We start from the raw sequence: 15222 nt of genomic DNA on the forward strand, positions 1-15222 counted from the left end.
GAGTTCTAAATATTAGATATGGTTTTTGAATGGCAACTGAAATCAAGAGCCTTTGCAAAGGACTTTTTATTTGATAAAAGGAAGAAGCGTGGATCTGTAGATCTTTTGAAGAAGATGGGTAGATTAAAATGTGGAGATAGATGATTGTGGGGAAATATTCATGTAGTCCTCCACAAGTAGGTTCCTGTTGTTACAGCACTTATTCCACTTGCTGAATTACTTGATTCTACTGTCATCTCTATTCTTAAACTTTCTAAAAGTTTCTAAAATTTTGAGTCTATATTCTTTATTTTTAACAGTATGTGTACTAAACAGACTAGACAATTTCCAAACTGAAGTGCTGACCAAGATTTTGAGAGTATGACTGTCTCGTTGTTCATTTGTTTCTACTGTTAACCTGTCTAAATTTTTGAAGTGTTGAAGTAGAGAAATAAATGGGCAGTTGGTGCATCATTGATGCAAAGAACTGCAGTTCTTTGAGAGCAGAAAATGAAAACATATTGGTGTTTTCATTCAGTATGATGCAGTTTTTGTTTCCAGTTGGAATGCATATACACAGCTTACTGATGGAGTTCTGTACATTAATATTTCTTGCTTTACGAATTTAGTGGTTTTATTCCTCCTGTGTACTAATTTTAATGCTTACTATTTCAAATAAAATTGTGTTTTACTATAAACCGTTCCATATGTAATAATTCTTAAATATATATATTTTTAAATTTAAATACATTGATCAGGAATAATTTATATAAATAACTACTCTGAGCTGACATGTGGATATATTTGTGATGTTTTTGGTGTAGCACTAGAGATACAGTGGGATTAATTCATCATTAAAGTTCTGGATATCATCTGAAACAAAATCTTCCATAACAGTTGAGTTACTAAATATTTAAGCATCAGAGAAATTTTTAATATGCTTTGGCATTTTGTAAGCTTTGTGTACTCTGAAAAGTCTAAACACTTTTTTTTACTAATCAGGTTTAAGGTACCTGAGAATATCATTATCACACGTGAGATTCAAGTAATGACCAACTCATCAACGTGGCATATCAACAAGAAACTAACAACCCTGAAAAGAGTAGAGGAGCAGGTTGCAGCATTAAATATCCAGGTGGACAACTTGTGCCAATTTCTTCCTCAGGTATGAAATATTTTGAAATATGGAGGCTGTGTGGTATGTTATATTTTCAGAGGGCTTTGTAGCTTCTTATTTCTTCATTTTACAGCAATTTGAGAAATTTAATTAGACTGTTCAAAAAATGAGTGGGGGGAGATACTAATATGTGTGGTGGTGAAAAAAAGGAAGGGGTTATGTGACCTGTAAAGCTCACTAAGTGGACAGTCTTTACCTGCTGTCTTCGTTTGTCTTTTGAGACCGAAGGAAAAGTAGCTGATGTTTCCCAAAGCTTTTCTTTTTTCCTTTTATTTTTGTCTGTGTAACAATGCTAGTTGTTGCCTCCTCGTCCTTTCACTACTACTGTAGAAGTGTTCTTAAACACATCAGCAAAGCTGTAGTGAAAATGGTGTAAGATGTCAAGGTCTAACACTGTCTTTGTGCCCTTATCTGCATGATTGCTTCAGTCATAAAATCATAGAATGGCTTGGGTTGGAAGAGACCTCAAGGATCATCAGGGTTCAACCCCCCTGCCACCGGCAGGACTGCCAACCTCCATATCTACAGTTAGATCAGCCTGCCTGGGGCTCCATCCAACCTGGCCCTGAATACTTCCAGGGCTGGGGCATCCACAGTCCTGCATCTCTGACTTATCCTGTCAATCTCTGCATGTGTTTTTTCTCTCTTTATAACTAGTCATTTCCTCATAGAATCATAGAATTACTCAGGTTGGAAGGGACCTCAAGGATCATCAAGTCCAACCGCAGCCTAACCATAGTACCCTAACTCTAACAACCCTCTGCTAAATCATATCTCCGAGCACCACATCTAAACGGCTCTTAAACACGTCCAGGGACGGTGACTCAACCACCCCTCTGGGGAGCCTATTCCAATGTTTAACCACCCTTTCTGTAATGAAGTGTTTCCTAACGTCCAACCTAAACTTACCTTGGCGCCACTTGAGGCCATTTCCCCTTGTCTTATCACCTGTCACCAGTGAGAAGAGACCTACCCTGCTCTCACTGCAAGCACCTTTCAGGTACTGGAAGAGAGAAATAAGGTCTCCCCGTAGCCACCTTTTCCCCAGACTAAACAGCCCCAGCTACCTCAGCCTGTCCTCATAAGGCTGATTTTCCAAGCCCTTCACTAGCCTCGTTGCCCTTCTCTGGACCTGCTCCAGTACCTCCACGTCCTTTTTGTACTGAGGTGCCCAAAACTGAACACAGTACTTGAGGTGAGGCTTCACCGATGCCAACTACAGGGGCAGGATGACTTCCCTCGTCCTGCTCACCACACCATTCCTGACACAAGCCAGGATGCCATTGGCCTTCTTGGCCACTTGGGCACATTGCTGGCTCATGTTCAGCAGACTGTCCATCAGAACACCTGATGGAAAGATCCCTTTCCATCAGGCAGCTTTCCAGCCACACCTTCCCAAGCCTGTAGGGTTGCCTGGGGTTGCTGTGACCAAAATGCAGAACCCAACACTTGGCCCTATTGAAACTCATGCCGTTAATCTTGGCCCATCGATCCAGTCTATCCAGGTCCCTCTGCAGTGCCCTTCTCCCCTCTGGCAGATCCACTCCCTCCCAGCTTGTGTGTCGTCTGCCCACTTACTGAGGGTGCACTCAATCCCCTCATCAAGATCATCAATGAAGATGTTAAACAGAAGCAGCCCCAGTTCTGCGCCTTGGGGGACACCGCTCGTGACCAGCCGCCAACTAGATCCGACTCCACTGACCACGACCCTTTGGGCCCGGCCATCCAGCCAGTGCTTCACCCAGCGGAGCGTACACCCATTCAGACCATGGGCAGCCAACTTCTCTGCAAGAATGTTAGGGGGGACAGTGTCAAAAGCCTTATTGAAGTCCAGGTAGACCACATCAACAGCCTGACCTTCATCCACTAAGCGGGTTCACCTTGTCATAGAATGAAATCAGGTTTGTCAGTCAGGATCTACCATTCATAAACCCATGCTGACTGGGCCTGATCCCCTGATTGACCCTTAATTGGTCCGTGATGGTTCCCGAGATTATTTGTTCCATAACCTTCCCAGGCACCGAGGTGAGACTCATAGGCCTGTAGCTACCAGGATTATCTTTCCGGCCCTTTTTGAAGATGGGCGTCACGTTTGCCAGTTTCCAATCCACCGGGATATCCCCAGTTAGCCAGGACTGCCGAAGAATGATGGACAGTGGCTTGGCAATTGCATCTGCCAACTCCCTCAGCACTCTAGGGCGCAATCCATCTGGTCCCATGGACTTGTAAGCATCCAGTTTTTGCAGCAGGTCCAAAACTATCTCGTCATGGATCATGAAGGGCTTATCCTGTTCCCCGTCCTTATCTACCAGCGCAGGGAGCTGTGTTCCCAGGGAGTTACAAGTCTTACTATTAAAGACTTAGGCAAAGAAGGCATTAAGTACCTCAACCTTACCCCTATCCTTGGTGACCAGGTTGCCCTCGGCATCCAACAATGGAGGGAGATTCTCCCTAGCCTTCCTTTTGCTATTAATTTGTTTATAAAAGCATTTACTGTTTACCTTAGTGGCCAAGCTCAGTTCTAACTGCGCTTTGGCTTTTCTAATTTTCTCCCTGCACAGCTTCACTATATACCTGTAATCCTCATAAGTAGCTTGCCCACTCTTCCAGAGACCATAAACTTTCCTTTTGTTCTTGAGTTCCAGCTGAAGGTCTCTGTTCAGCCGCCTGGACTCCTGCCCATCGGCTCGTCTTTTATGACATAGGCGTGGTCAGGTCCTGCACATTTAGAACAATTTCCTTAAAATATTCCCAGTCTTCCTGGGCTCCCATGCTCTCCAAAACTACCTCTCAAGGGACCCTCTCAACCATGGTCCTAAAGAGGTTGAAGTCTGCCCTCCGGAAGTCCAAGGTGGCAGTTCTGCTGACTCCCCTCCGTGGTTCAACAAGGATAGAGAAGTCTAGCGTCTCATGATCATTTTGCCCCAGATGACCTCTAACCTTTACATTCACCAGCAGACCTTTTCTGTTAACGAACAGCAGGTCCAGGATGTTGCTTCTGCTTTGTCAGCTCCCTCACCAGCTGTGTCAGGAAGTTATTTCCCACGCACGTTAGGAACTTCCGGGACTGTTCCCTGTCAGCTGTATTGTAGTTCCAGCAGATGTCTGGGAAGTTGAAGTCCCCCACCAGTAAAAGGGGGAGTGACCTAGAGACCTCACCCAACTGTTCATAAAGCATCTTGTCCACCTCTTCATCCTGGGTGGGTGGCCTGTAGCAGACTCCCACAATAACGTCCGTCTTGTTGGCTTTTGCTTTTATTCTGATTCATATGCTCTCAACCCTGTCATCAGTATTATTAATTTCTACGCATTCATAGTCTTTTTTTAACATAGAGAGCTACACCACTGCCTTTCCTACCCGGCCTGTCTCTTTTGAAAAGCTGGTAGTCCTCCATCACTGCACTCCACCTGTGCACCACGTTTCCGTGATGGCAACTATATCATGACTTTCCTAACACACAGTGACCTCCAGCTCCTCTTGTTTATTACCCATGCTGCGTGCACCTGAGCTTGGTCTCCTTGCGAGTGGTAAATTGGATTCTGTAGTTGGTAAAAGTTATCTGGATTTCTTTCTCCAAAATCCAGAAAACAGCCTTGTAAAATGATTTTGCAGTGGCAAGAAAAACTGCTATTAGCCTTTTTGTTTACTTCTCAACAGTTTCTTGAGCATAGGATAGGTCTTAAGGATATTCAGAATCAATTTTTGTAAGGGTAAAATTTTCCTGATGGGAAATGTCTTCTCTCTTTCTTAGGAGCATACACACTGCTTTGATACCTGAATCCATGCTCAAGAAGGTTAGAGTTTCTTTGCTGATAGTGATGATCAGAGTTTCTGTGCAGACAATTCTTTTCCTTTCTAATTCATAGAGATTTTTATGGATGGTAGTAAAGGGGAACCTTGTCGAAACCTAGCCAGTCTTGCCTATTCATCTCTTCAAGGAGAAGCGTATTCAAGAAGACAGACCAAAAAGCATAATTTTCCTGAATTGAACAGTTCCTTCTTCATTCAGTAGAAATTATAGCCAGTTAAAAATTGATGAGCCAACCCTTGTCTTCAGCAGCTATCCCCAACTGCTGAAATAACAACTGAACTAAGGTTTAAATTTAAATTATGTCAGAACAGCTCAGAGAAAACCACGTGTGAAATTTTACAAGTGTAAAGGAAGATTAGGTTGTCTTTCAATCAGGTAGTTGTCCTGTACTTAACTTTACCTAGACTATTAGATAGATAACTATAAGTTGATATCTGTGAGAATTGCTGTATTTAAATCCAGTATTACTGTACTGTACTATTTCAACCATTGCTGTATTTGTATTGTTTTTTTGTTTTATTTCATAGGACAAAGTTGGAGAATTTGCAAGAATGAGTAAGATTGAATTACTTGAAGCCACTGAAAAATCTATTGGTCCTCCAGAAATGTATCAATTTCACTGTAAACTGAAAAACTTAAAAGAAAAAGAAAGAGAACTAGAGGTAAACTTGTGTATTGTATAGACAGATATGAATGGCTGTAGGGAAAGTCACATTATAAAATTTAATGTGAGGTCTTAGAGATTTTTTTATGGATTGTTGTTCATTTACCAAGTCTGTAGTAAGTTATTTTACCCAGCAGTGCATATCTTTCACATCTTATTCACTCTCAAGCTTGAAAGCACTAAGACACATGAAAGCAAGTATTCTGCACATAGAGGTGAGGGGATGCCTGCTGTGATGCCCTCATGATTTTTCTGGGTTCCTTGAAGGACAGTGACTGCTTTCTGGACATACTTTTTATGCTGTTTTAGGAACCACAAGCTTTGAAGAGACGTTCGTTTGTTTTAATCTTGATTTCTATCATTTGTGGATAAGATTGTTACCTCTTGGTCCTTTTTTCCTGTCCTAAAATTTTGACAAATGAAAAGGATTAGCATATGTGATACGCTGCAGATTTGTCCTTTTGTTAGCATGCGGGGTCTTTCCCGGACACTCATCTGTGCTGTGAATTTCCCAGTTATCAAGTTTTGTAATCTTTACAGAAATAATGTGTTACTCAGTGCTGAGAATGGTGTCTTGGCACCTATGTTCTGGAAAGTGGCTGTTCTTGTCAGAACAGGTGATTCTCCTAATCCTTAGTTCCATTCCTAATATTTATGCACACACATGTGCACTTCCATTCATGCACAGTGCTTCAAAATAACAATCTTGGTATTTCTGTTACTGATCTCTGTGAGATCTTTCATAAGTGTTTTCACTACTTGTGTTTAGCAGAATCAGCCTGTAGGGATGAAATGCATCAGGAAACTTTAATAAACTTTAAAAGGTTTTCTTCAGATTTAACTTGTATTTGTTTTCATAGGAGGCATTTAATGAAGTTACCTGAAAAAGGTGCACAACTATTCCAGTTGTATTGTTTCCCTATAATTACTGCTATACTAAATTGTCCTCTAATATTAAATTTTGGCATATTTAATGTTCAGCTGAGGTATAGATGACTTCTGAAATGTGTTTTCATGGAGTAGATACTATAAAATATGAAAATGTCTGTTCTTACAGAATGTGTGCAAAGACAAAGTCAACTCTTTGGAAAAAATGAAACAGAGGGCTGAACGATACAAACAGGATGTTGATAGATACCAGGAATGCAAGCGCCATCTAGACCTAATTGATATGCTTCAGAGAAAAAGACCTTGGGTGGTAAGTTTCAATTTTATACTCAGTGATTCTCTACCATAGTTTTCCTAGTACAGCAATGCTAGTACTGTGCTGTGTTAAAGGAATTAGTGTTAGATTAGGTTACAGCAGCTTTCTTGAAATATTTTTCATGTGTACAGAAGTAGGTATTTTGAAAAAGAAATAGCCTGAATAGATTTTTTTAATTAATCATGTATGTTTACAAGTAGATTAATTAAATAACTAAGAGGAAGTGATGGCTGTGGTAGTATCACACTGATGGGCAGCTAAGCTTGATTACAACATTCTTTAACTTCCCCCTCTCCTCAGAAGAATTAAGATAAAGACAGAGATTGCTCAGCAGGTACTGGCAAAACAGGCTCAGCATAAGGGAGTTTCACATAATGTGCTGCCTACTGCTATAGTGAGAAGCTAAAAGCAAACCAAAACTGGCTTTTCAGCCCATTCTTCTGAGCAGCACAGAGGAATGTGGAGTGGGGGCTTGTAACTCTTCATCTTTGCTGTCGCATCCCCTGTGGTCACTCCCTTCCCCTGTTCACATGGGGTCTGTCCCATGGAATGGCATCTTTCCCAAACTTGTCCTTTCTGGGCTTCCCACAGGATGCGGCTCTCCAAGTGCTGCTCCAGCATGGCTCCCTACCATGGGGCCCACCTTTTAGGACTGTACTGCAACACCACAAATCCCCATGTGCACCAGCTTCCCTGTACCTTCTGCTCTTCCATGTGTTTCTCTCCATGGGCAGTAGCTCCATACCCCCGGGGCCTGCTTCTTCTGGGTGCAGCCTCCCTCAGGCCACATTTACGGCTGCACTATAGGCTCCTTCATAGTCTGCACATGGAGATCTGCACCACCCTGCAGAGAGACAGCCTGCTGCTCCTGGACCTCTCCTGCACAGCCTGCTGCTCCATGGACCTCTCTTGAGTTGCTGGAAACTTACGTTCCACACCTGGTGTACTTCCTGTCCTCCTTGTGCACTGACATTGGAGGTTGTATGTCTGTTTCTCCCTAGTTTTTTTACTCCTTTCCCCCAGCTGCTTTTGCATGGCAGTTTTTGCCTTTCTTCAGTCTGCTCTCTCGGAGACACACCCAGTGTTGGTCATGGCTCAGCTCTGGCCAGCAGTGGGTCCCTTTTGGAGCAGCTGGAGCTGGCTCCGATCTGACATGGGGCAGTGCTGGGCTCTGCTCACAGAGGCCACCGCTACAGTCCCCACCTAACAAACCTTGCCATGTAAGTTCCATCCAGTGGTAGATAATGCAAACTTAGTTCTTACAGATGGAGCTTGTATTCTGTTCTTTTTTGTTTTGTTTCAAAGCTTAGAGTAACAAGGGCATATGCAGAGGACCAGAGGCTTTCTTCATGCCTGTCAAATCCAGCACACTTTTTTCCTCCTCTCTTACCCTACCTGTGCATATCTCTTCCTTCTCCTTTTGCTCCTCTGAGTATCTCTTTTTTTCTTGTAAACATATAACAATCATTGGACCACATATTTTTGTTTTTTTCTTTGTTTTCTCCAGATGATGTAACATGAAAAAATAAACTGTTTCTAGTAATGACTCAACCTTAGCTTCTTTCCCCAAATTCCCAATTTCTTAGTAATAGCATTTTATTTTTTTTTTATAGTTGCACTGCTTTCTATTTCATCTCTGAATGCTTCTTGCATGTAGGTTGGACACCCTATATATGTGTCTAGGGGATCAGGCCCAGCCAGCACAGGTTCATGAAGGGTGGGTTGTGCTTGACCAATCTCATCTCCTTCTATGACTGGGTGACCAGTCTGGTAGATGAGGGAAGGGCTGTTGATGTAGTCTACCTAGACTTTAGCAAAGCCTTTGACACGGTCTCTTACAGCTTCTGCTAGGGAAACTGGCTGCCCATGGTCTGGACAGATATATACTTCTTTGGATAAGGAACTGGCTAGAGGGCCGTGCCCAGTGGGTAGTGGTTAATGGAGTTAAGTCCAGCAGGCAACCCGTTATGAGTGGTGTCCCCCAGGGGTTGGAACTGGGGCCCATCTTGTTTAATGATTGATGACCTAGATGAGGGGATTGAGTGCACCCTCAGTAAGTTTGCAGATGACACCAAGTTGGGAGATGGTATGGATCTGCCTGAGGGTAGGGAGTCCCTATAGAGGGATCTAGATAAGCTGGATCGCTGGGCTGAGGTGAATGGGATGAGGTTCAACAAGTCCAAGTGCTGGGTCCTGCACTTTGGCCGCAATAACCCCAAGCAGCGCTATAGGCTTGGGGATGAGTGGCTAGATAATTGTGAAGAAGAAAGAGACCTGAGGGTGCTGGTTGATGCTCAGCTGAGCGTGAGCCAACAGTGTGCCCAGGTGGCCAAGAGGGCCAACGGCATCCTGGCCTGCATTAAAATAGTGTGGCCAGAGGGAGCAGGGAGGTGATCATCCCCCTGTACTCAGCACTGGTGAGGCCGCACCTCGAATACTGTGTTCAGTTTTGGGCCCTTCACTACAGGAAAGATGTTGAGGCCCTGGAACATGTCCAGAGAAGGGCAACGAAACTGGTGAGGGGTCTAGAGCACAAGTCTTATGAGGAGCTGCTGAGGGAGTTGGGATTGTTTAGTCTGGAGAAGAGGAGGCTCAGGGACCTCATTGCACTCTACAACTTCCTGAAGGGAGGTTGGGGTGAAGAGGGATTTGGCCTCTTCTCCCAGGCAATGAACAGGACCCGGGGAAATGGCCACAAGTTGTATCAGAGGAGGTTTAGGTTAGACACGAGGAAAAACTTTTTCTCAGAGTGGTCAGGCACTGGAATGGCCACCCAGGGAGGTGGTGGAGTCGCCATCCCTGGCTGTGTTCAAGAGGCACTTGGACAAGGAGTTGCGAGATATGGTTTAGTAGCTTGTGGTAGCAGTGGTAGCGAGAAGATGGTTGGACTAGATGATCTTATTGGTCTTTTCCAACCTTGTGATTCTATGATTATATTGACTTCTTTGATATTTGTAGTTGAAGATGGAAGCTTTTTGTGGGTTTTTTTGTTTGATTTGTTTTTTTCCATGTCTGCTTTGTGAAGTTTTCTTTTTCCCCTGCCTTACTTGTGTTTACTGCAATGTTCTATGGTACTAGCTCTAACCTATCTAGCTCCATCCTTTTCTTTCTCGTAAAGTTTTCTGTGGTTATTTGCTTTGTAGCTTAAGAACTTCAGCCTAATTAATGCTCCAAATATAGATGGGCTAAATAATTACCTTTTTTGCATTTATCCTGGATGAATTTAGAGGAAGAGTTGTTTCAAGCAAATTTCTTCTGCTATTATCTGTCACCTGAGAACCATTAAATGTGCATGTTGTTCATTGAAGACTAAATGATCTCTGTATCTTCTGGTCGTAGTGATCAATAATGGGAGGATTACTAGAGTAGTCACTCTAGTAGAAGCCTATGAATGAGATATTTCTCTTAAAACTTTTGTTCAATTACATAAAATGTTGAAGCATCGTTGAAATGGAAGACAAAAATCTTTAATTATATTACTTGCAACTCCTCCAAGGAATATGAAACTGTTCGTCAGCAGCATGAGGATGTAAAGCAAAAGAGAGACCAGGCCAAGGAAGAACTGAAGAATCTGAAGGAAATACAATCTCCACTGACAAAAAAAATTCAAGAATTTGAAGAATGTTATAATAGTCTGAATATGAAAATCAGAAATACAGTAAGTATTATAAGTATTCAGGTGTTCTTTGTTCAGGTTTGTAAAGTGTAAAACAGTAGAATCTTTCTTCCTAGCATGCCATAATATATTTTAGAATAATTTTTTGAAGTGCTCTTGGCATTGGTTCTGCCTTTTACACATCTCTGTTCCTCTAAAGCAGTAAAGCGTAAGGAATGCATTTCGTAACAAACCTTAAGCATCCACTCTGAAAGTCTACTCTTCGCATTACAAGAACAGGCGTGCCTTGTATTTTTCCTTCAGAATTTTCAGGGATATTGTGTTAACAGCTTCCCTAAGTTAGATATTAAATCTGATGTATGTTTTCAGCTGATCTATACTTTGCTCGTGGATGTTCTTTGTATCTTCTAAAAATATGGCCAGTTTGATGGATAATTTAGGCTAAATTCGACTTTTGTGGTCTAACAGCTTTTCTCTAATGTGTAGCCTTTATTGCATAAGTAGGGTATAATATTTTTAGTAGACAGTAGTCTCCCACCAGTTGTGAATATTATTATGCAGAGAAGAATTTAAATGGTTAGCCTGCCTGTGCTTTATAGCTGTGTCTAGTTTTTGGGTAGCTTTTCTTTTTAGGGATCAGGAAAATTACAATTTTTGTATGACAAATAGTAAGGTACTGTTATTCACAGCAGGACTTAACTATTAAGTACCCAGTCAGTCTGCAAACGTGATTATACGTGTAAGCAGTAAAAAATTTTAATAGCTAGCCAAAGTTAACTAGTAATACGAGACTGTTTGCTGCAGTTAGTTATATTTGAAGGTAACTGATCAGGTCAAAGACTTGTTGTATAGACATCTGTGGCACCTTCTGTAAAGAAGCAGCAGTGGCATTTCACAGAAATGCAGAATTGTAGGTGTTGGAAGGGACTGCTGGGGATCATCTGTTCCAACTGACTGCTAAAGCAGGTTCCATACAGAGCACAGAAAAGCTTTCTGGTGGGTTTTGAATATTTTCAGAAAAGGAGACTCCACCACCTCTCTAGGCAGCTTGTTCCAGTGCTCTGTCACAGTCAAAGTAAAGATGTTCTTCCTTATGTTTGTATGAAACTTTCTGTGCCCATTGCCCTTAGTCCTATCCCTGGGTACCACTGAAATGAACCTAGGCCAATTACTCGTCTCCTGCACTTTAGATAATTGTAGGCACTGATATGATCCCCTCTCAATCTTCTCAAAGCAGAAGTCCCAGATCTCTCTTCCTTTCCTTGTATGGAAGATGCTCCAGGCCCCTCACTATCTGGCTTCTGCTGGATCCTCTAAAAGGTTGCTGCCTTTGTTGAACTGGGAGCCCAGAACTAGATCCAGTACTGAAGGCGTACCCTCACCAGGACAAAGTAGAGGGTGAGAATCACCTGCCTTGACTTGCTGGCCACACTCTTTGTAATACATGCTAGAATACCATTGACACCTTCTTGGCTGCAAGGGCATGCTGCTGGCTCATGGCCAACCTATCATCCAGCAGGATCCCTAATTCCTTTGCAGAACTTTCTAGAAGGTCATGTTAGCACCTAACCTATACTGATGCATGCAGCCACTCCTCTTTAGGTGTAGGAGTGTAGGAGTTTATACTTGGTCATGTTGAGCCTCATCAGATTGTTGTTGGTGGTGTGTATGCTGTTTTTGTTGTGGGACTTTTTGTTTGTAATTTTTTTTAATAAGTGCTTTTTCTTAGGGGAAATTTAACAGTTGATAGTCATGGTTATTTCTATTACACTGTAAGGACTTACATTCCTGTGAAGTGATAAGCTTTGTTTTTGTGGCCTGCTTTTATCTTGCTATATTTTAGTCATATTTATATTAATATTTTTAATTAAATGTTATGCTGATCTGTTTAAAACTAGAAGGAATTCTGCTGCAAACCATTGTTTGGATTTGGAGAATAAATTACGTGTTTTTGTTTTACAGTATTCTAGAAGCCAAAAAGTTGCAAAGAGGGAGAGATGTGACATTTGCAAAAACAATTCATAGAAGTCTTACTGAGATGTTCTAGTACTGCTTTTCAGTGCTTACTTTCCAGTATTTTGACTGTGTTGTAGTGTTCTATATATCGTTATGATGCAGCATTTCCAAAACCAGCATTTTTGTCTGATGTTAAATGATGCACGCAAGTCTAACTTGGATGATTAGTATGCCATCTTCAGAGCCCCTGCAGAGTCCTAGATTGTGCTGAGAGGCTTACGGGAATCTATTGTATGTCTAGGTATGTCTTCAACATCAGTACAACAACAGACAAGTTAAAAAGAGGTTTCATTTAACTGTGTATCTTCCTGTGATATTGTTCAGTTAAGAAATACCCTTGAGATAAATAGCTGCCCATTAATGTAGGTAGACTTTATTTGACATTATTAGAAGTTACGTTAAAGTTATGCACTCTTATTCCTTGGACCTCTGCACCAGTAGGTCTTTCTTGTGTGTTGAAACTCCCACATAGCTTTTTTGTTTGTTTGTGGAAATAAACTCATTGGAAGTATGCTCTTTGTTGCTGTGCTGTCAGGAGGTAATTGCAGAGATGATTATGCTGTAAATCAGGATGAGTTGATTAGTGAATAATTTTTATTATAAAAACAGTATAACTTCAATTTTGCCTAAAAATTTTTTTTTTTTTAAACAAACTTTCAGATGAGCATTAAGAGAAAGTGGTTTAACATTTGAAGTTTTCCCTGTTTTGAACACAGACCTGTAGGGAGCTTGATGGTTTTTAGGCCCTTTGGTTGAGGCTTGTATCTGTTACCGAATACCTCTAATCCTTGCTACTTATGAAAAGGTTATTCTTGGCTTGAGAATATATGTAACAGAGGTAAACTGCCTTGTTATTATGTGTTGCTGCGTTTTGTTGGCAAAAAGCCAGGCCCAGCGTTACAAATTTTGCCTAGAAGAGGGGGTATAAAAGTAAAGGAGTTAACAAGATCAATTTATGCCCGTGACAGGGGGCAGTAGGCCCCTGCCCTCCCCTTCCCACCCCACAAAATGGGAAGCAAGGGAGGAAAACAAAAACAGCAGCAACAATCTATGGAAGAAAACTTATTTTACTAACTATGGTATCGGAATACAAGATAACACAATAAAATACAATCTGATTGAAATTGAAACTAATAGATCAAATAAAATAAGAGAGAGAGAGTTCCCAAGACCGATTCAAACCTGAAAAGCTTGGAACGGCCAGGAAAGCACCCTCCAGCACCCGCTGCCAGGCAGTAAGAGACCGCCCCACCCGGAAGGGCCACATCCCATGGCTTCTGTAATGTATAGGGATAGGTGCCTGGAATTGGAGCATTAACACTTTAACTCCCAGTACACTACATGATGTTTTGGTGCGGAATACTGAGAACCAAAAACAAAAAAACATAAAACGACATAATGACACGGAGTTAAACTTTGGAAAAAATTACTGTATAGAGAGAATGGCTATTTCTATTGTCTCTCTGTTGTCTCTTGCAGTAAATCGGTTAGATTGAAAATTATGAGTCACACTTTCTGCTTTGGGCATGAGATGTGTGGGTTCTGAAGAAAATTGCATCGTCCCATTTTGAAGGAAAAGGATGATAAAATTGGGAAAATACTGGAATAGTTTTGACACCAATTGCTTTGCGATTTTTGGCAATATTTGATAGTATAAAGCAGAGTGTTACAGTTGTACCATGAAAACTATAAACACGAGTACAGTTATTAATCTATTCTATAAAGTTAGTATATATAAATGTGATAACTGAAATTATAATGATGACTAAAAATTTAGATTGTTCCTTGAATAATGCTCTGACTTTTAGGTGCTTCAGAATTGTTTTATGAATATTTTCTTATCAGTTTCCTGAAAGAGGTATTCATCTTCAGAGTGATGTTTGAGATCTTTAGAGAGAGCATTGTGGAATCAGAACCGTACCGTAGCGAATTCCAAGTCCAAGGTGTGTTGTTCCATCTTGCCTCCATGCAAACAACAGCAGAGTCAGGGCCTCTAAGTTGTGTGACATTTTAGCTTGCAAGAGAGAAAAGATTCTGCACAGTTATCTCTATATGCATTGAAGTTTTTCAGTGTGACTTGATTTGTAGGAGGATATTCCTTCCAGTGGGAATGCTGTGATTATTTCTGTGCCTGCACTGTAATTTACTCAGGCTTTCTTACTCATTCAGGGAAGAAGATAAATATGTAGTGAAAGCATAGCATGTGTGATTATAATGCCATTTGTTTTTTCTTTAATATGATTTGCAATTAGTAGTTTTTTCAGAACATTATTTCGAAGTGATAGTCTTTTAAACCTGTTAATTTTAGGTGGCAACTAAAGTTGGGTAATATGACAGTGAGACACTGTAAGAATTCTGAAGGTAGCCAGGTTTATTTCTTTCCCTCTTGTTATGCTTCCCAGGTAGCATTTTGAGACAGAAAGGTTATGGGCCTTCTCCTACTCTTTTTATTAAGTTAACAGATGCAATTTGGTATGCAGGAAGTTCTGGTTAGGTATTGAGAAGAGTGAAATTACTACGTGGGCTTTTTAATGCTGAAAGAGATTGTCCAAAGAAGTAATAATATCTATCACTGGAGGCTTTCAGGACTCAGGCAAGTGTCTTAATAACCTGATCAAATGATATCATCCTGGAAGCAAGCATTGGACTAGATGACTTCCAGAAATTTGTACTAACCTAAATTGTTCTAATGCTCTCTGGACAGTGGTGCCTACATCAGCACCTGACAGAATTCATTCCAGAGTACTGGTGGAG

At 41.3% G+C, this 15222-nt stretch overlaps 1 protein-coding gene and 1 long non-coding RNA gene across 3 annotated transcripts in view; one reads left to right on the forward strand and one right to left on the reverse strand.

Annotated features, from left to right (window-relative positions):
• Nucleotides 1–15222, forward strand: part of SMC5 (structural maintenance of chromosomes 5) — a 62314-nt gene that overhangs the window by 7440 nt on the left and 39652 nt on the right. For both annotated transcript variants that reach the window (XM_085212859.1, XM_085212860.1), the window contains exons 4-7: nucleotides 982–1144; nucleotides 5496–5630; nucleotides 6690–6830; nucleotides 10333–10494. In XM_085212859.1, the coding sequence (XP_085068985.1) occupies nucleotides 982–1144; nucleotides 5496–5630; nucleotides 6690–6830; nucleotides 10333–10494 (601 nt within the window). The remainder of the gene's footprint in view (nucleotides 1–981; nucleotides 1145–5495; nucleotides 5631–6689; nucleotides 6831–10332; nucleotides 10495–15222) is intronic.
• LOC146542204 (uncharacterized) lies at nucleotides 12820–13728 on the reverse strand. The gene is made up of 2 exons (XR_014880345.1): nucleotides 13651–13728; nucleotides 12820–13027 (listed from the first exon to the last, which is right to left on the reverse strand). It is a non-coding gene; the product is annotated as an uncharacterized LOC146542204 (long non-coding RNA).

Source organism: Meleagris gallopavo, chromosome Z, assembly GCF_905368555.1.
Source record: "Meleagris gallopavo chromosome Z, MGAL_WU_HG_1.1, whole genome shotgun sequence".
Taxonomy (NCBI): Eukaryota; Metazoa; Chordata; class Aves; order Galliformes; family Phasianidae; genus Meleagris; species Meleagris gallopavo.